This window comes from Dromiciops gliroides, chromosome 2, assembly GCF_019393635.1.
Source record: "Dromiciops gliroides isolate mDroGli1 chromosome 2, mDroGli1.pri, whole genome shotgun sequence".
NCBI classification, from domain to species: domain Eukaryota; kingdom Metazoa; phylum Chordata; class Mammalia; order Microbiotheria; family Microbiotheriidae; genus Dromiciops; species Dromiciops gliroides.
This window is the reverse complement of record NC_057862.1, coordinates 53,430,298-53,451,037: the sequence shown is the minus strand read 5'-3', so window position 1 is coordinate 53,451,037 and position 20,740 is coordinate 53,430,298. Positions and strand designations below refer to the sequence as shown.

Sequence of the window (20,740 nt, the reverse complement as noted above, 5' to 3'; positions counted from 1 at the left end):
GAAGGACAACAACCAACCAACCAAGTGCCAGACACGGTGCTAAATACTTTACAAATATCTTCTCATTTGATCCTTACAACAACCCTGAGAGACAGGTGCTATTATTATCTCCATTTCATAATTGAGGAAACTGAAGCAAACAGAGTTTCGGTGACGTGCCCAGGGTCACAGAGCTAGTAGGTGTCCAAGGTTAGATTTGAGCTCAGGTCTCCCTGACTCTGGGCCAGACTTCACAGCTCCTTCTGTAGTGTCTGAAGGAGAAAGCTAGGTTTCAGTGAGCATCAGAAGACAGAAGGAACTGGAAAGGAAGAGATTTTGAACCAATCCTAGGATTCTAGATTAAGAACTGGAAGGGACCTTGTAGATTGTCTAGTCCAACCCAGTTCTCATTTTACAGATCAGAAAACAGACTCAGAGAGATGCAGTGACTTGCCCAATGTAACACAGTCAGTAATGACCAAGTTTCAGATTCGGGTCTTCTGACTCCCCATTCAGGGAAGTGATCTTTCCTCTGTCCTCTAAGAGGGCCTTCAGATGACTCAGTGGATACAAGAGGGCAGAAGAGGAAGGCCACTTGGGGAAGAACTAGCATAGAGTTTACTGTGGGGATGGTGGCACTCTACCCCACTCCTCAGCTAATCATTCAGTGGGTTCCCAGGCCTGTCAGCTCTTCTGAAGCAGAGCTGGAGAAGACATGAGTACAGTCTTCCATCTGCTCCATTGGAAGGGTGTGCTCCATTGGGAGAGGGTTGTAATGGTCACAGAACCTGGGGTGCAGGGGTGACATGTCAGCCCCCAGGCTGGGTGAGAAGACCAGCCTGTCAGTCTGCTAGACCTAGCAGAGGGTGGAGGGTGGGAACCATGCCCCAAGGATGTCAGCATGTGGGGCACAGCCCTGGTCCTCCTGGCGTAGTTCTGACCTATACCTGCTGATCTTAAAGTGTTAAAGCATTAAATTTTTAGTCATAATAAGATGACCTTGAAACTTGGAGAACTGGGCTGTTTGTGGGATTTGAGTCTTCTGGTACTATTTCCGGGAGGATGATTATGTGCTTCCATTCTACCTTATAAACTTCATCTGTTCTTTCAGATCAATACCGAGTTCTTTCCCTCCTGTCCTGTTTTCTCTCCTATTTCTTTGGATTGTAGCAGTGAAGTGAGTAAGGCTTTTTCTATGCACTAAAGGCCTCCTGAAGTATTATACTCCAGAATTATTCTTCTTTCTTATATGCCTTTATGCTTTCCTTTCTATCTCTGCAAAACACAATTTGTTTCTCTTTCATTTCAAAAAGCAATTTGCATGAGTATGTCGATGATTCCGTGGATGCAGAATAAATTGGTATATCTTTGACTCCTCTTAACTTGTAGATGGCATGTTTGTCAAATAAAATAAGCCGATGATGGTAAATGGGAGATGGGCTGCTGTTACAAAACCTGATGGATTGGATGGTGGATTTTGGATTCACAGAGTTCTCTACAGACTGAAACAGCAGGCCAAATCTAATTTAATAGGGGAAAATATAAAGTTCTACGCTTGGCTTTAAAATGTACAGGATGGGGAGGTGTGGCTAGCCAGCACATCAGTCCATGGGAGAGACACTGGAGTTTTATTAGATGACAAACTTAGTTGTGTCTCATGGCAACCAAAAAAACCAAAAACCAAAAAACAAGCTAAAGCAAAGCTCAATACTTCAAAAGAGCTGTGATTTATCAGAATAGGTTCTCTACCAACCCAGTTGGCATCCTTTCCCCCCACCTAAATAGATGAACTCCATGAGCTGCTATTGGCCCCAAACTGACCAGCTCTTTTGGTGGATGAGCCTTTCCAAATGTAGCGACACTAGCTCTCAGATGAGACACAGTCTCGTGTTTGAAGTCTTTTTTGCCTGGCGGGATCTCCCCAAGCTTGTGTTCCACTCACCCACATAGCCTTTAAGATTCCAGGATCATCCACAAGGAGGCATTGGAGGAGCCAAGGATAGTCAAGTCAGCAAGCACTTAATAAGCCCTACTATGTACCAGACACGGTGCTAAACCAGGCAGATACAAAATCTAAAACAGCCCTAAAGGAGCTCATAGTCTAAAAGGCGTGCGCCCTCAAGTGCATGCGTGTGTGCGTGTGTGTGTGTGAGTGTTCGTGTATGTGTGGATACAGTTGCTCAAAAGATTCTTAAAAAGAAGTTCATGGACCCTGGGTCAAGAACCCCTGCTCTATGATCAAGGGAAAACTCTTCTGTTTGACTTTTAAAGCCATGTGTGACCTGGTCCCATATTACCCTTCCAGCCTTATATACATTCCTCCCCTTCCTGCCCTCTACAGTCCAGCCAAACCAACCTTCTACCTATTCCTTACATGTAGCACTCGATCTCCCATCTCTACTCCTTTGCACTGGGTTTCTTCCATGCCTGTAATGTAATCCCTTCACACCTCCAGTTAATTAGAATCCCTTATTTCCTTCAAAACTTTGTTCAAGTGCTTTCTTCATGGAGGCTTTGCTGATCCCCTCTCCCATGTTCCAGCTGTGAGTGCTTCCTCCATTCCTTTGTGCCCATTTTGTATGTATTTAAATATGTCCATGTCTCCCCAGTAGATGTAAGAGGACTGTCACTTTTAACTTTGTATCTACAGCACCTGGTGCAGTTTATGGCACACAGTAGGCCCTTAATAATACTTGCATTTTAAATCAATGTATCTTGGGCTATGGCGTTAGCATCCTCTTTCTGCTTTGAGAATCCTTCCTTTCAGCTCTGTAGGGGCTTCATTTGCTCCGCTAGGGATTGAGATAGGACCCCCTTCTATACCTGCCTCAGTAGGCAGGTTATTGAGTTGGTGTGTATAAAATGATCCATCAACCTGGTGGCCAGACTTGTGGTGATGGGAGGACAGCAGTCCTTCCATCAGCACTTCTTAAGTCTGTGATTTTGTCAGTGTGTGTAGGCCCCCTACTGATACACCTCACAAGTCTTCCAGATTTACTGTGGCCAGAAAAATCCATCACCCTGCCTCTCTGCTCTTGGTGAGGCCAGCCCTGGGACAGTCGTCACTGAGCATGTATACCAGCCCTTTTCACCCTAGTGCACAGTGGGAGCTGTCAGAGCTTACCTCCTCTGGGCCTAGCACTGTGAACCCAAAATTCCTGCCATGCCATGGTGAGGCACTAGAGCAGGGCTTTATTATTATTTTTCTGAGACTGTAAGTTAATAGGTGTGACAAATTCCTGGTGAGGGGAGATGTGCAGATCAGCACATGGTCTTAGAAACTCATATGGTTATGCAGAAAAGCTATAAATTGCCCAGGATCACACAACCAGTGAATGTTAGAGTCAGGACTTGAACTCAGCTCTTTTGGGTTTTGAGGCCAGCTCTCTATGCACTATTCCCTACTGCCTCTCATATACTATTGCTTACCATGACATCACTTTACATGTAAGTATCCCAGATTTTTTCTAGGATGTCCAGCTCACCTATGACAACTCTCTATTTGCTGACAATCACTTCCTCAAAAGGGACATTCCTGCTTTATTCACAGAGTTGTTTTTCAAATCAAATACAACAATGTAGAAAGGACTCCCAACTTTAATTTGCTAGCTATTGTTATTGTTATCCATTGGTACTATAAGAGCAAAGTGTTGGGAGACTAGTTTTACACATTACACAGCGGTGCTTGATGTGGGAATGGTTTCTACTTATCCTTATAGCCATTCTCCTCTCAATCGTGTCTCATACTCTGCTTCCTTTCCTGGTTTGGTAATAATGTACCGGAAGTGTATTGGAAGTTCCTATGAGGAGAGTGTGTTGGAGGTTTTAGAGAATAGTTATTGCCCTCCTTTCCACTTCTCCTTGTTAATCTCCACCCATAGTGGTAGTGACATAAGTGTTTCTTGATAATTCTATTGACATTTCAGGCCTTAAAATGGTAAATAGTTGTATGCTATCCTTACCTCCTTACCCTCGTGAAACAGTGACTTTGCTTTCTTAAGAAGAGCACCAAAGAACGTTGGGAAGAGAGACTAGACTGGAGCAAACATCCACAGAGAAGGTTCATATTGAAGGAGATTTCCAGTGTAGGGTCCAAAAGGAAGAAGGGTTCCTCATAGAAGGCGAGGTCCTTCAGACGTTCCTGTCTGCACCTGATATTATACCTCTTGCCCCAAGTCCCAGGACATTTCTGAGCCTCCCAGATGAGATCTATAATCATTCAAAAGATTTTAACTTAAGCAGCTACACCTGGAAAAGCCTATTGTCCTGACTTATATACAGCTGATAGCCCACGGAGGTGATATACAGTATGTTAAAGTTGTAGATTTACTGATATTACTGACTCACAGGTGCTTTTTTTGCTCCTGTAAGAGGCAGGTATGGATGACAAACTGGGTCCAAAATTGAATAAAAGGAAGAGGATGAGTTGAATTGCCTTTAGTAACCACACAGTGATTTTTAATGCCCCCGTGCTTCTCCCTAAAACACAGTATTATTCTAATGATGATGAATGGCTGTGAGTCATTCACAGTTGGTAAGAAATTAAACTTTCAGACAGCCCAGAGGCAAAGGTGAGGAGGCTGCAATATATTGCTGATGAGAAAATGCACAAAAGTGATGTGAAAGATGTCATCGGAGAGAGGCATGACCAGAAAGGGAAATGAGCCAATGATGAGGAGGGGCAAGCAGCAACCCAGGAGGGGGGAGGGCTCTGTGCTTGGATGTTTTCTATGCCATGCCAAGGGAGGCCCCTGGGGTTACAGAAGGACCCTGTGGAATAGATTGACTAGAAGAGGGAGCAGAAGGGAGTGCATTTTGTATGTATTAAAAGCATACCCACACCATGCCATAAACTTTAAATCCATAAATCTATCCAAGTAATGAATTAATTCATTTTTTAAAACTTTGCCTGTTCAGCTTCCTTGCATTGTTATTTTTCTTTTGTGCTTTTCTCATACCAAAATAATGGGTGCAGTAATGGAGTCCCATACAAAGAACTGAATGGGGTGAAGTTACATTAACAAAACTATGATGTTTCTCATCTGAAGCCTGACATCGTTGCAACATTGTGTTTCCCCTTGTCCTTTTCCTTAGCTCGTTAGGAGATTTTTATTCTGTTGCTATTGGTTTTTTTTAATATCAGTAGATTTATGTTGTATTACACTGAGAGCTGTTTTATTTCTGTCCTGATTTTCAATTGGGTTCTGCCAGTGTCTTGTTTAGTACTAGCCAGTAACAAGAGCTCCCATTTCTCATCCCTTGTTATTTCTACCAACGTGGAAACCAAGGCACAGGAAGACTAAATAATTTACATAGGCAAGCAGGACAACCTTGAATAGAAAAGCAAGCCCTACATAATAGAGATTCTGTTTCATTTACCATCCCCTTATTCTGTTCTACTCTGTATATGAAAATGCTTATTTTATTTGGTATTTTTCAGAATAAAAATAATTAAAAGAGTAAATGATTCACCCAGCTAGGATCAAAAGCTCATCATCCTATACCCAGAATCTGCAGGGCATCTTTTTGGAATAGTGGAGCCCACTAGGAAAAGGCTATTTTGTTTCCTTAATGTTCCTAATGACGACATCTAGAATCTCTAAAAAATAACGGACCCCAGAAATGCAGAGCTAACTCCCTGTGCCTTAATCGTAACCACTGTCAGAGTCGAATCTTTCCTGACCTGTCCTTCTGCCTCCCTGTTAGTGGTGATGGGGAGATCTGATTGTATGGCCTCTCACAGCTGGAGTAGCCTGCTGAAGGAGTTGAGCTTCCTTGCCCAATGTGATTCTGTCCTTCTCCTTCCCAGCCAGCAGCCATGACTCAAGGTACTCAGGGGACAATCCGACCTGCTGCCAACTTTGATGCTATAAAGGATGCAGAAGTTCTCCGAAAGGCCATGAAAGGGTTTGGTAAAGAACAAACAGGATTTTTTTTTTGTCTTCAATAAATTAAAACAATCATAATAGCAGCTAATATTTATATCATGCTTACCATGGGTCAGGCACCGTGCCAAGCCATTTATTTTTTTTTTTTTCGGGGCAATGAGGGTTAAGTAACTTGCCCAGGGTCACACAGCTAGTTAAGTGTCAAGTGTCTGAGGCTGGATTTGAACTCAGGTTCTCCTGAATCCAGGGCCAGTGCTTTATCCACTATGCCACCTAGCTGCCGCCCCCTCCCCCAGCCATTTATAATGATCATCTCATTTGATCCCCACAACTATCCTGAGAGGTTGGTGCTGCAATTATTCCTATTTTAGAGATGAGGAAACTGAGTCAGATAGAAGTGAAATGAGTTTCTCGGTGTCACACAGCTAGTGTCTGAGGACAGATTTGAATTTGGGTTTTCCTGGCTCTCGGCCTGGCGCTTTATCCACTGGGCCATTTGGCTGCTCCAAATTAACCTAAGGGTAAGAGTAGCTTTATAACTTCATAAGCCAAGTATTCATGGTTAGGCCTTAGTTTGGTTTGGCTTGTGGGTACTTTCCAAGCACACTGAGATATGAATGAGTGCTGGGAAGTACACAAGAGGAGACTCCTGATCTGTTTGTGTGTGATTCTTCCAGGGACCGATGAGCAAGCAATTGTGGATGTTGTTGCCAACCGCTCCAATGATCAAAGACAGAAAATTAAGGCGGCTTTTAAGACCATGTATGGAAAGGTATGTGTTGTTTTTTTTTAATTCGGTAAGGAAATAGACACAGTATCCCAACAGAGCAGCAATGATGAAGTCTGCATCTGAGGAGAAATGTTTTATTAGTCTGTGTAAAATTGTGCTACTGTGACCTGAAATTTTAAAGGGATTATATTTCTTTTTCTTGGAAGCTATGGCCTTGGAATGGATGCTTCCTCTGACAGTGTATGTTGCAATCCATCTGCACCTTCAATAGGATTCATGTTTGACCGTAAATCCTCCATAGAGGATCCATCAAATATACTGGAGACCTTCCCCTAATTCTCTTAATATTTTGCAGATACTAGTGCAATGCTCAGACCACCTGACTCTTCCCTTGATACATGATGAACCCATTCCCTTTTCTGGTCAAACATCCACTTGATGATGCCATATATGACCTGTTGCATGCACGTCATCATTGGTAATCTACTGCAGTCTTCCTCAAGTCAGGTCAACAAGTATTTATCATGTGCTTACTATGTACTATGCACTGTGCTACAAAAACCCACCATACACTTTCCATCATTCTCTGGGTTGTGTGTTATTTTTATTCTCTTGAGATAGTGGGGTCTGTGATTTTTAAAGACCCTTAATATCTATGAACAGAAAAAGAAAGCCAAAGCCAACATACAAAGTAAAGAATCAAATCTGACATAAATCCCTTTAGCATTTAACAAAAGAAAACCAAACAAATGACTAGACAAGCAACAAATGGAAAGTGTTTGTGTTGGCTTCCCTTCCAAGTCAAACTGAAGTCCTGTCACTGTTTGTCTTTTAAATTTAAAATATTTATATATATATATATATATATTTCTAGTAATTGTGTATGATGGTTCTGCTCAATTTGCTTTAGGGATAGGGAGTGGGAATGGACCTATGATTTCATTGATCTAAGGAACTCCTGAATTAGGAAACCCTATTATATCAGTGCAGATGGGCACATGACCTGCAACTCAGAGTCTGTGAAAGTGTCCCACGGCACTGAGAGCTGAAGTGCCTTGCCTAGAGTTACATGGCCAGTATGTGGCAGAGCAGCTGGCTCTGAGACCAGCCCTCTATCCACCGGGACACTGCCTTTCAATCTCACTTTGCATCATTTTCTCCATCTTCCTATCCACAATTCATTCTTCGTTTTTGATAAAGGCTCTGGTAGACCTTGAATATAATTTTTTCTCTTGGGCTCTTAGGAGACGTGGCCCCTGTTGTGGTGATAACCAAAGTGTTACCGTAGACTCCTCACTCATCTCCCTATCCACTTGGGAAGCAAACCAGCAAGGTGTCCTGGTCACCAACTACTCCTGGTTTCTTATTATTGGGGAGCTGTTGTGCTCTTTGTCCTCAGGAAAGATTTCTATCCAATACTTCCTGTATCTGAAAAGATGAATAAGGAATAATCTGTGCCCCCCCCAAACCCTCATTTCCTACTGTCTGCCTATGCTATCAAGTCTGAATTTGTCTATTGGGAATTCGAGGTCACTTATTAGTTGGCTCTCAAGTTGGATTATCTTACTTGACTTTATAAAGCCTCCTATTGTCCTAAAGGACCAAAGCTAAGCTCTGGTTTCTCCATCAGTCTTCCCAAAATCCAGCCCCATTTCCTGGGAACTTCTGCAGCAAATGTATGTAGCCAGTACCCGAGTATCTCAAGTAGTCTTAGAATTAAAATACAACTCAGTCTTCTTACCCTGAAACCAACTCATTCCCTGACTTAATGAGAAGAACATTTCTGTACCATTTTAGGTTTTCAGTGCTTTTTCATCACAGCAACCACACAAGTTAGACAGTACAATTGTTATTCCCATTTTACTGATGAGAAAACAGATGTTTGGTGACTTGCTTTATTTGTCAGTGATATTATCATCTCCCACTCATCCAGGCTTGAAACCTAATTCATCTGTCTTTTCCTGGGTCACTGAGCCCTATGGTTTTCTTTCCTCAAAATAACTCTCACATATGTCCCTTCTTTTCCATTCCCACTGTAATCATAGTGATCCTAGCTCCTATTCCCTAATGCCTAAAGCGTTACAAAGGTTCCTAACTGATCTCCCAACCTCCCACCTCTTTCCACTGTCCCCTACCCCTCCTATCTTCACCAAACTACTTTCCCCCTCTCCCTGCTTTCATCATCTTCCCAAAACCTTTAGTGGTTTCCATAGACTATAATAGGGGACCTTCCTCACAATCTGGGTCTCTACCTTTATAACTGAGCTTCACTTTTTTTCTGTAAATCTATACTAGTAACACTGGTCTTTTCATTATTCCTCAGCATAACCCACTTTTACTCATGGCATTTCCCTCATTTGGAATGTGTTCTACTTCCTTCTTGACTTATTAATCCCTCCCTGTTTACCTTTCAGTGCCTACTTTGAGTCTTACCCCATAGAGCCTGTTTTGACTAATGCTCGCTGAACTTCTGTAGTATTTTATTTATTGAATGACACTTTTGAGAACCTGCACTGCCTCATATTAATTTTTTATCTTTTAATATTTTCATATTCTCTACCCTATCTAGATTGTAAGTCCTTGAGGTCAGGAACCATGTCTTAAAATTAGTTATATCCATAGAACTGAGTATATTGTCTTGCACATGAAAGATGCTCAAATATTTGTTATTTGACTGAATTGTTCTCTAGTTGTTATGTGTATCAGTCTTATGCCTGTATGTGTCATATCTCTGCATGTTCTATTTTAGTAAGTATATTTCTTAATACTTTTGTATTGTGTTAGATCAGCTGCTTACTAAATGCTTATTGATTGAATGAAATACATATCTGTGAAATGAATTACATTTGCATTTATATTTTTTCTTGGTATATAATTGGGTCTTAAACTCAGGTTTTCATAAATTTCATTATTCAATAATTCCCATAAAAACCGAGCACTTTTTAAACCTTGGATTTCTAATTAAATAGGATTTAATCAAAGATCTCAAGTCTGAATTAACTGGAAATATGGAAGAACTGATCCTTGCCTTGTTTATGCCACCTACATATTATGATGCTTGGAGTTTACGGAATGCAATGAAGGTACTGTATAACATACTGAAAATTTCCATCTTAATTCAGATATCAAACCTGCTTCTATCTTTTTTAAATTTAGAAACAAATGTCAGTCAACACTTTGTTATTTCTGGATTGAACAATGAGATAAGGGGTTTTTTTTGGTGTATTTTGGTTCCCCCCAATAATTTCCCTTTTTCATTTTTGTAAAGGGAGTAGGAACTCAAGAAAGAGTATTGATTGAGATTTTGTGCACAAGATCAAATCAGGAAATTCGAGATATTGTCAATTGTTACCAATCAGAATTTGGACGAGATATCGAAAAAGACATACGATCAGATACCTCAGGACATTTTGAACGATTGCTTGTATCCATGTGCCAGGTGAGTAGACTTCAAAGATACATTGGTGGGGAAAAAAACACCCAACTAAAGATATATTGGTGGGTGTCTATGTCTTCCCTAGAAGGCTCTTTGGGGCAGACAGTATCTGACTATTTTTTTTTTTAATTTTCATTCATTCATTTTATTTATTTATTTTTGGGAGGCAATGAGGGTTAAGTTAACTTGCCCAGGGTCACACAGCTTGTGAGTGTCAAGTATCTGAGGCCAGATCAGGTCCCCCTGAATCCAGGGCGGGTGCTTTATTCACTGTGCCACCTTGCTGCCCGAGTATCTAACTCTTTAAGCACCTTTTGCTAACCAGTGTCCTTTTTACTTTTTTTTTTTTGCTTTATTCTTTTAAGTACCCAAAGAGTTTATCATCCTTTGCAGTTCAGTGCCCTTGAGAATGACACCCTAGCATTTACATTGCTCATTCAATCCCAGCCATCATCTAACAACATTTATTCAGACATGGTTGCTATAGGGAACCAGAAATAATCAGCCCATCTTAAGTTGTGGAGCACTATCTAAGTGAGAATTGTTTAGAATAGAATGAGAATGTATTTATTTATATTTTTTTTGGTGGGGCAATGGGGGTTAAGTGACTTGCCCAGGGTCACACAGCTAGTAAGTGTGAAGTGTCTGAGGCTGGATTTGAACTCAGGTCCTCCTGAATCCAAGGTCAGTGCTTTATCCACTATGCCACCTAGCTGCCCTCGAGAATGTATTTTTTAGAGCCAGATAGTGGAATGGGACTGATACCTCAGTGGAAATGTCAGCCTAATACATATTCAAATAACACAATATTGCATTAAGAGACAAGGATTTTGTGGATGAAGCTAAAGAGTAAGGGGAATAGGAGATTCACTGTTCTTCTAGCAAAATACAAAACCTCAGAGCTAGAAGAGACATTTATGGTCCCTTAATACAGCCCCTTCATTCCTTTCCTTGTCCCGATTCCTGAGATGTAATAGACAGCTACTTGAGGCTATAATTTAGTTTTGTGGTGCTGACAGTAGTCACTCAGGGTTGATAGATAACCTCAGGGTTCTCTTCTCCTTTCTCCTTGTTTCTAATATCCTGTCACTTCTTCCTTTAAAATCATTATTTTACTCCTACTGCCAGTGCCCTCATCCAAACCTTAATTGCCTCACATCCAAAATATAGCCACGGTTTCCTCCTGACCTCCAGGCTCCCCCTTCTCTGACCCATGGTTGTCCTTGACCACCATGTCTCTCTGCATGGCCAGGAGGTAGCAAGTGCTTCCTGGCTGGGGCGGTTTCTAGGCTCCCTATGATAGCCTTTGATTCATATTCTTTGAGTACTGATGCTAATCTTTGTGATATCTCTTCTTTAATCCATCCCCCCCCCCTTTTTTGGTATCAACAGCTTATTTAATTCAGGTTGGAGTTGCATCTCAAATGCATGCCATATCTCAGTTTTTATTCTTTTAATTTATTAGTAATGATTTTGACTTTTAAAATTTTCAATCTTAATAGTATTTTATTTTTTTCCAGTTACATGTAAAGATAGTTTTCAACATTATTTTTGTTTGTTTGTTTGTTTTGTTTTAGTTTTATTTTTTTGTGTGTGGGGGGCAGTGGGGGTTAAGTGACTTGCTCAGGGTCACACAGCTAATAAGTGTCAAGTATCTGAGGCCAAATTTGAACTCAGGTTCTCCTGAATCGAGGACTGGTGCTTTATCCACTGCGCCACCTAGCTGCCCCTAACATTTGTTTTCATAAGATTTTGAGTTCCGATTCTTTCTCCCTTCCTTCACAAGACAGCAACCAATTTGATATAGGTTATATAGGTACAATAATGTTAAATGTATTTCCACATTACTGACAAGTTGTTCTTGGTGTGACTCTCTTCAGACAGCTGATTTGGGAATAACTCTGACATCCATTAAATAGTAATTTCAGGGGTGGCTAGATGGCGCAGTGGATAAAGCACCGGCCTTGGATTCAGGAGTACCTGAGTTCAAATCCGGCCTCAGACACTTGACTTACTAGCTGTGTGACCCTGGGCAAGTCACTTAACCCCCATTGCCCAGCCCCCCCCAAAAAAATAGTAATTTCATATCTGTTAATATACCAGTTTCAGTTTTTGGTGGTGTTTACTATGTTCAGTTCCTCCTGACTCTTTAGGTACTCAAACTCTATACCTATTTAACACCTATTAAAACACCTACAAGATATTTTATAGAACTGGATAAAGTAGCATTTATGTGGAAAGGCAAGAATATAAAGAAAATTTTGGAAAAGAAATTCAATTAAAATTATTCAGCAAACCTTTATTAAATAGTACCTACTTTTTTTCAAGGCATTACTAGATGCTAGAGATGCAAATATGATAACAATCTGTTCTCTCAAGGAGCTTATGTTGCCCTTCCTGTGTTTAAAATCTGCTGCATAATAATTATCAAAACTCTCTGGCATTGGTTTAAAAACAATACCAACAAAATAGGCAAATGAAATAGAATTGAGATACCAGAAAGAAAATTATGTATATAAAAGATTAGTGTAGGGTAAGTCTGGACATTAATTCCTGGGGGAAATGAATCATTGTATAAGAAGTGCTCTTTTAAAAGTTGTATTGCAATATAGCAAAAAGTAAGTTTTCCTTATATCAAAGACTAAAATAAGCTCCTGTTAAATCAGCAAGTGAAATGTAAAAAAGGAACTGTAAAAATCTTTAAAATACATAAGTTGACATTTATCACAAATGATGAGGGAGAAAAAATTTTATCCATTGAACGTTGTAAAATTATATGGAGGAAAAATAGTTGGATTTGATTGTATTTCTTTAAAAATTTATACACTGGGCAGCTAGGTAGCGCAGTGGATAAAGCACCGGCCCTGGATTCAGGAGGACCTGAGTTCAAATCCAGCCTCAGACATTTCGCACTTATTAGCTGTGTGTGTGTGTGTGTGTGTGTGTGTGAGAGAGAGAGAGAGACAGGGCAATAAGGGTTAAGTGACTTGACCAGGATCACACAGCTAGCATCAAGTGTCTGAGGTCAGATTTGAACTCAGGACTGGTGTTTTATCCACCATGCCACCTAGCTGCCCCTAAAGAAATATAAATTAAAGCATATTTATGGTACTACTTTTCACTCATCAGACTGTTAGAAATGAGTAAAAATGACAGAATTTCATGTCAACCTTCAGAGGAAATAAGTATACCTATTCATTGCATGACATTGCAAGTTGATCCAATTTTTTGCTGATCAATTTGGCAATACTGTCCTATTTAACAATAAGATTTATAAAACTTAAAACAACCTTTGATCCAGCAATTCCACTATGGAGAATCAGACACTATAAAAACATTTTTTAAACTATCTGTACAAAGGTATGTGTAGTAGTATTATTTGTCAGTCAGTTAATCAATAATACAGGGAGAGAAGATGGGCTTGTTATACTGTTAGAGCAAGGAATGATGAATGGACATCCAGAGCTCTCCGCTGGCACTCTTTGAAATGTCAGAAGAAAGCAAGGAGGGCCTCTAGCATGTTGGGTGGACTTCTAGGATGAAGTATAGGAAAAACATGGACAAAAGTCATACACATGAAACTGTCAAGCATGGATGGGCTATGATCTGTAGAATTCAAGGGAGCTTCTGAATTGATGAGATATCAGATCCATTTGAGCATGTGACTTTAATATTCCATTATAAGAACTCCCATTTAAGCAACATTGGGATTGTTCGAAGACTTTTTTCCCTATTACAAATTTTATTTTGTTCTTTCTTTGGAGTTTCTCTTTGGTTATATGTTGCAGCCTATTCATACCTACTACACACTTCTCTGTGTAATATTCTTCAGTATCTATGGAAGACATTTTGCTGATAGTATCACCCCCTGGAACATGGTAGGCTCTCATAAATGAGAGTTATAATCACTTGAAAGACTGGTCTAACTTTCTAGTTGAGAAAAACAGTCACACAGGATTATTACCTAGGTTTTACTGTGCCATTGGGTGGACAATAGAAATCATCAGTTTATGTATGCTAGACTCTACAAATGGCAATCATTTGGGCCTAGAATTGAACAGGACAGGATGGTTTGGCTGGATTTCAGTAGCCTCAAGCTTCTTCTTCAAAGACCCAGCTCTTTAATGCCAGTATTCTTCCAGTGATAAGTTTATGGCTGTGAGTTATTAGAGTCTCCAACGAAATGAAATTGAGAACCATTCAAAGGCCTGGGGAGAGATGCCTGGTGGGTGTGAGCAGGATGCAAAACATTATAAATAAGGGATTATGAAACAAAAGTGATCATTAAAGAAACAGATGATTAGGGGAAAGGCAGAGGCTGGTTATGTGGAGAAAGTAAGGCATAAATGATGGATAATCCATGTGCTAGTATTTTCTTTCTTTCTTTCTTTCTTTTTTTTTTTTTTTGGTAAGTGCACACTTGAAGGTTTGCAAAGTATTCTACAAACATTATTTCATTTGAGCCTTCAGAAACTCCAGAAAGGCAGGTACTACAGGTATTGTCTTGTTTTATAAATGAGGAAAATGAGCCTCAGAGAGGTGAACTGACTTTTGGGGGGGTCACATAGGTAGTAATGGTCAGAGGCTGAATTCATACACATCCACTGACATTTTCTTGCTGTCAAAAGAACTCATGTAGGGGCAGCTAGGTGGCGCAGTGGATAGAGCACTGGCCCTGGAGTAGGGAGTACCTGAGTTCAAATCCAGCCTCAGACACTTAACACTTACTAGCTGTGTGACCCTGGGCAAGTCACTTAACCCCAATTGCCTCACTAAAAAAAAAAAAAGAACTCATGTAATGTTCCATCACATTATATAAACTTCATGTGAGAAATTAATGGGAGGACATGGCCAACAGTCACACAGGATGGACAGTTGAAGGGAATTATATTAATGAGATAACATCTATTGGAGTATTAATTTGATTTAGTTACCACCTCATTTTAATGTCCTGATGGTGTTTTCCTTTTAGGTCATGGAGTTATGCAAGAATTATAACCCAAGTGTTATATCTCTAATACAGTTTCTTTAGAAATGAAAGTTATGGGGGCAGCTAGGTGGTGCAGTGGATAGAGCACCGGCCCTGGATTCAGGAGGACCTGAGTTCAAATCCAGCCTCAGACACTTGACACTTACTAGCTGTGTGACCCTGGGCAAGTCACTTAACCCCAATTGCCTCACCAACCCCCCCCAAAAAAGAAAGAAATAAAAGTTATGGGGGCAGCTAGGTGGTGCAGTGGATAGAATACCGGCCCTGGATTCAGAAGGACATGAATTCAAATCTGGCCTCAGACACTTAACCACTTACTAGCTGTGTGACCCTGGGCAAGTCACTTAACCCCACCTGCCTCACCAAAAAAAAACGAAAAGAAAAGAAATGAAAGTCAATGAATTAACTTTTTTTTTTTTTTTGGTGAGGCAATTGGGATTAAGTGACTTGCCCAGGATCACACAGCTAGTAAGTTGTCAAGTGTCTGAGGCCAGATTTGAACTCAGGTCCTCTTGAATCCAGGGCTGGTGCTCTATTCACTGCACCACCTGGCTGCCCTAATGAATTAACTTTTAATATTTTTTTCCTCAAATCTAAAATTTACTGTAGTTTAGTACCCTATGCTAATTGGATACATTATAAATTCATGTTAGCCAACTTCAATTTGGCCTCCATTGCAGCAAAGCAATCCTTTTATTCTTTTCTAGCTGATTCACTATTTCATTCCCCACAAAAGTTTATCCAAACCTTCCTCTCTCAAGCCTCCTACACCTTCCCTTCCTCTCTCCTCAGAAGAAGACCTTGCCTCTTATTGTACTGAGAAAATTGAAGCCATTCGACATAAATCTCTCCTCTGCCCTCGACAGCATCCGCTATTCTTTTTTTCTTTCCCCAAGTCTCTGACATAGTAGTGGCCTTTCTCTTTACCAAGACTATTTCACATGTGCCCTTGATTCTATCTTTTCCCCATCTTCTCTAGATTACCACCTCAGTTATCCCAGTCTTCTAATCTTTGACCTATCTCTGTCTCTGTTTGTCTGTGTGTGTGTCTTTCTCCTAATCCCTTCAAGTATGCCGTGTCTCCTCCATCCTTTTTTTTTTTTTTAGTGAAGCAATTGGAGTTAAGTGACTTGCCCAGGGTCACACAGTTAGTAAGTGTTAAGTGTCTGAGGTCGGATTTGAACTCAGGTACTCCTGAATCCAGGGCTGGTGCTCTATCCACTGCGCCACCTAACTGCCCGTCTCCTCCATCCTTAAAAAACCTTAGTAGACCCTGCCACTGCCTCAAACTATCACCCTTTATCTCTTCTTCTTTTCTCAGACAAACTCCTTGCTTCCCCTCCTCTCACTTACTTTCTATCCTTTGCATTTTGTCTCCCGTCCTCATCACTCTTTGGAAACTCCTCTCTTCACTATTGTTAATCATTCCTTAATTTGCCAGATCCGATGGCCTTTTTTTCAAACCTTATCCCTCTTTACCTATCTGCTTCATCTGACACTGGTAACCACCTTTTCTCCTGGATAATCTTTCCTCTCTGGGTTTTTGTGACACTCTTCTTTCCTGGTTTACCATTTACTTCTCTGATTGCTCCTTTTCAGTCTCCTCTGCTAGTCCATGATTCAGATCACATCCTTTAAGTGTGGGTGTTACTCAAAGCTTTCTCCTAAAAGCCCCTTACTCTTTTCTCTCTATACTCTTGGTGAAGTAAACCCCATAGATTAATTGTCATCTCTGTGTGGCCAATTCTCATATCTATGTGCCTAGTCTCAGATTAGGTTTAATCCCATATCACCAATTGCCTTTTGGACATTTCAAGCTGGATGTCCCATAACTCAGCACCATATAAAGCAAAACTCAATCTTTCCTCCCCCAAACTCTTCCCTCTTCCAAACTTTGCTAGTTTTGTCAAAGACACCACTAACTTCCCAGGTTTGTCACGTTGGCATTTTTCCCAACTCCTCATTCTCCCTGATCCCTTGTATCCAGTTAGATGCTAAATCTTACTGCTTCTTCCTCCACAACATTTCTTATCTGAGCCTTCTCTCTAGTCACACAACTTATTTTCAGATTCTCATCATCTCCTGCCTAAATTATTGTACTGAGCTCCTAACTGGTCTCCTCTTTCCTCAGGTCTTTTCCCCACTCTAGCTCTTCCTTCACACTTCCTTCAGTGCCGATGTGACCATGTCACTCCCTTCCTTAATAAAGACTAATGGCTTCTTATTTGCTTCTGGGATCAAATATAAACTCCTTTTTAAGTTTTTAACGTCCTTCACAAACTTGCCCCAAGCTGTCTTTCTAGCCTCCTTGGACTTCATCTCTTTCTTGCACTCCATAGTGCTATCAAATTGTTTCCCCACACATGGCACTCCAACTCCCCGCTCTTTGCCTTTGTCCTAGACGTCCCACATGCCTGTAAATGCCCTTCCTCCTTATGTCTTCCTCAGAGAGCCGCTCCCTTCTTTCAAGACACAGCTTTCAGCAGTGTGAAGCTTTTCTTGATCTCTTCAGCTCCTAGTGCCCTGTCTCTCAAACTACCTTAGATTTATTTTCTCTCTATCCTTGTGTATGCAGTTGTCTTCCCTTTTGAATATAAACTTCTTTTTTTTTTTTTTTGCAGGGCAATGGGGGTTAAGTGACTTGCCCAGGGTCACACAGCTAGTAAGTGTCAAGTGTCTGAGGCTGGATTTGAACTCAGGTACTCCTGAATCCAAGGCTGCTGCTTTATCCACTGCGCCACCTAGCTGCCCCTGAATGTAAACTTCTTGAGAATAGGAATTGCTTCATTCTTTGTATTTGCCTCCCCATCACCTGACACATAGTAGCAGCCTAATAAATACTGATTGATAGATTGTCTTCTTTAAAAAATCCTGGGGCAGCTAGGTGGCGCAGTAGATAAAGCAGCAGCCTTGGATTCAGGAGGACTTGAGTTCAAATCCAGCTTCTGACACTTGACACTTACTAGCTGTGTGACCCTGGGCAAGTCACTTAACCCTCATTGCCCCGCCCCCCCCCAATCCTTGTATTTGTCTACAATTTCTGTCCTTTTCCTTGCCAGGGCAATCGTGATGAAAATCAGAATGTGAATCATCAAATGGCTCAGGAAGATGCTCAGCGTCTTTATCAGGCTGGTGAAGGGAAATTGGGGACGGATGAATCCTCCTTTAACATGGTTCTTGCCACAAGAAGCTTCCCTCAGCTAAAAGCTACCATGGAGGCCTATTCCAGGGTATGAGTCTTTTTTTTTTCTTGAAACTTGGGTTATGTTTGAAACATGAAAATATTTTAATCACTTTAACTCTCATTTGCAGATTGCTAATCGAGATCTGTTAAGCAGCATTGGCCGAGAATTTTCTGGAAATGTAGAAAATGGTTTGAAGACAATCTGTAAGAATTTGTGTTTTTGCTTTTCGGGTTTTTGTTGTTGTTGTTGTTGGTTTGAGAATCGAGCTTATACCTCTTTGTTGTTCTCATCAGCAGATGGGAATTTATCAAAAGTTTTTTGTAAAGTCCCTGGGCAGAGGTCATGGCCAGCCCTATGTTTTGTATACAGGTCCTGGTGAATTGTTGTTGACATTTAATCTTGAAGTCGTTGGCCCTAATTGGCCTTGATGGTGGACTTGTAAAAGTAGTTTCTGAGAGCTGCAGTTTTTAACGTGAGGAAAGTCCTTACTGCCGGGGGCACTACAACTTCCTAACATACAAGCCTTCATTAAGCCAAGGGACACTTGTACAGGCTGTTTGGGGGCCTTTTTGCTTTTGAAAAAGGGTTTTGGTCAAAAAACAATTTCTGATGTTCAGGGCCTTTCTGTAAGACAGGAATAGAATTTTTCTACTCAATAGAATGGAGTTGAGGGAGATGATATTACTAAATATAGCCTTAGTACTCGGAAAAGAGCTCTCTTTATAAATATCACTTCATGGTCATAGCTAATGCTCTGCACAGGTGGTGCGTTCCTTCTGCCAAAATGGAAACAGGAGGTAAATTGTCCTGTCTTCTGAGCAACATCCTTCCTATTTAGAAATACTAAAGGTGGTCCTTCTACAATAGTTGCTGCTGCTGACCAGCCTTCTTTTCTAGGAATAGCTCCAATATTCAGGTTATGCTGTCTCGTCTGTTTTGCTTTACAAAACCATGGGACGCATTGTCCTCATTCCCTTCTCTTCCTAGAGTATTCTGGTTTCAGTTTCCAGAATTATCATTGCCTCATCCACTAACACTGCAGACACCTGCCCTGGGCCCTTTCTAATCCAAAGAAGGCTTTACTAGATTGATAGTTGAGTCCATGGTTTGCCAAACTGCAAGACCAGACATGCACGTATTTTTCTGGCAAACAGCTCAGGGTCCATCTTGATTCTTAACCCAGGGCTTGGCCCTTTGAAACTGCAGAGGAGAAAGCCTCTGGTGGGGGTGGGGGGTCGTGTAAGATGTGGCTCCCTGAGTTCTGACTAGTGACTACAAACACAGGAAATTATTCCATGTGTCTGGCAGGTTTGTTCCAAGAGCTGATAGCTCTTTCTCACCCAGATATGCTGAGAAATCAGTTTTTAAAAAGGCTGGGAGTGGGCAGCTAGGTGGTGCAGTGGATAAAGCACTGGTCCTGGATTCAGGAGTGCCTGAGTTCAAATCCAGCCTCAGACATTTGACATTTACTAGCTGTATGACCCTGGGCAAGTCACTTAACCCTCATTGCCCCACCAAAAAAAAAAAATACAAGGGAAAAAAAAAAGCTGGGAGGACAGTCCAGATTTCTTAATGTTCAGTTCACTGTTCTATCTTTTAGACCCCAGGGTGTACCTTACACCTAGCTCTCAGACATAGAAGGCAACAGCAGTCTGTTTTGCATTTCTCAGTAGCTTTTAGAACCAGTGCTTCTGTCACTTTGGCATAATATGTTATTTGCAGTGGCTACAGATTTCTGAGATATAGAACTGGAGTCTTCCTCCAGAACAGTGAGGAACCAGGATATATTTACCAAAAGAAACTTTCAGGGAAGGAGGAGAACTTGTGAAATACAGGCAGAATGGGGTGGTCAATATTGAGTAAAAAGAAGAGAGGGCATTTCCATAGCCTTTCAAGGCCCATATTCTGACAAAGGAAATAGCTGGGTGGGTCACCCTGCCAGGTCAGACTCCTGTGCATAGGCATGGGACATCTCTCTAACTCTTTGTGCTGTTATTGCCTGACAGTGCAATGTGCCATGAACCGTCCCGCCTTCTTTGCTGAGCGGCTCTACTACTCCATGAAAGGTGCAGGCACAGATGACTCAACCCTTGTGAGGATTGTCGTCACCCGAAGTGAAGTAAGCCTTTCTTTTTCCACCTGAACCGTAGTTATGTTATACCCCAGCTCGATGGATTCCTTGCTTGGTGCCCGTTTGCTGAAAGTTGCCAGTTCAGATTCTTAGAGAGTCAGGTCACGGAAAGTTACCAAATAAAACATGGGGAAAATCTCTGTGACTTAGCTGGTCACTGGTCAAGGATGTCAATTCACCTGCCCTGCCCTGAGAGGGTTTTAATCTGCCAAGCAGGAGACAGACCATTGTGACTCATACATGGAGAATACCATTATGGAAAAAATACGTAGGAATAGTCATACTTTTGAGAAGCTATGGGGGTACAGGTGTGCAACGATTTATGGGGAGGTGGAAGACATTGGTGCACCACTTATTATTTTGCTAATGTAAAAACTTGTGCAAAAGGTCTGCTTCAATTG

At 41.1% G+C, this 20,740-nt stretch overlaps 1 protein-coding gene across 3 annotated transcripts in view; it reads left to right on the top strand.

The window, feature by feature from the left end:
* ANXA7 (annexin A7) overlaps nucleotides 1-20,740 on the top strand; it is a 35,503-nt gene that overhangs the window by 13,789 nt on the left and 974 nt on the right. For 2 of the 3 annotated variants that reach the window (XM_043983507.1, XM_043983508.1), the window contains exons 6-13: nucleotides 1,091-1,156; nucleotides 5,789-5,891; nucleotides 6,545-6,639; nucleotides 9,567-9,680; nucleotides 9,866-10,036; nucleotides 18,083-18,253; nucleotides 18,336-18,411; nucleotides 20,215-20,327. In XM_043983507.1, coding sequence (XP_043839442.1) covers nucleotides 1,091-1,156; nucleotides 5,789-5,891; nucleotides 6,545-6,639; nucleotides 9,567-9,680; nucleotides 9,866-10,036; nucleotides 18,083-18,253; nucleotides 18,336-18,411; nucleotides 20,215-20,327 — 909 coding nt within the window. The remainder of the gene's footprint in view (nucleotides 1-1,090; nucleotides 1,157-5,788; nucleotides 5,892-6,544; nucleotides 6,640-9,566; nucleotides 9,681-9,865; nucleotides 10,037-18,082; nucleotides 18,254-18,335; nucleotides 18,412-20,214; nucleotides 20,328-20,740) is intronic. The other variant, XM_043983509.1, reaches the window with a different exon arrangement.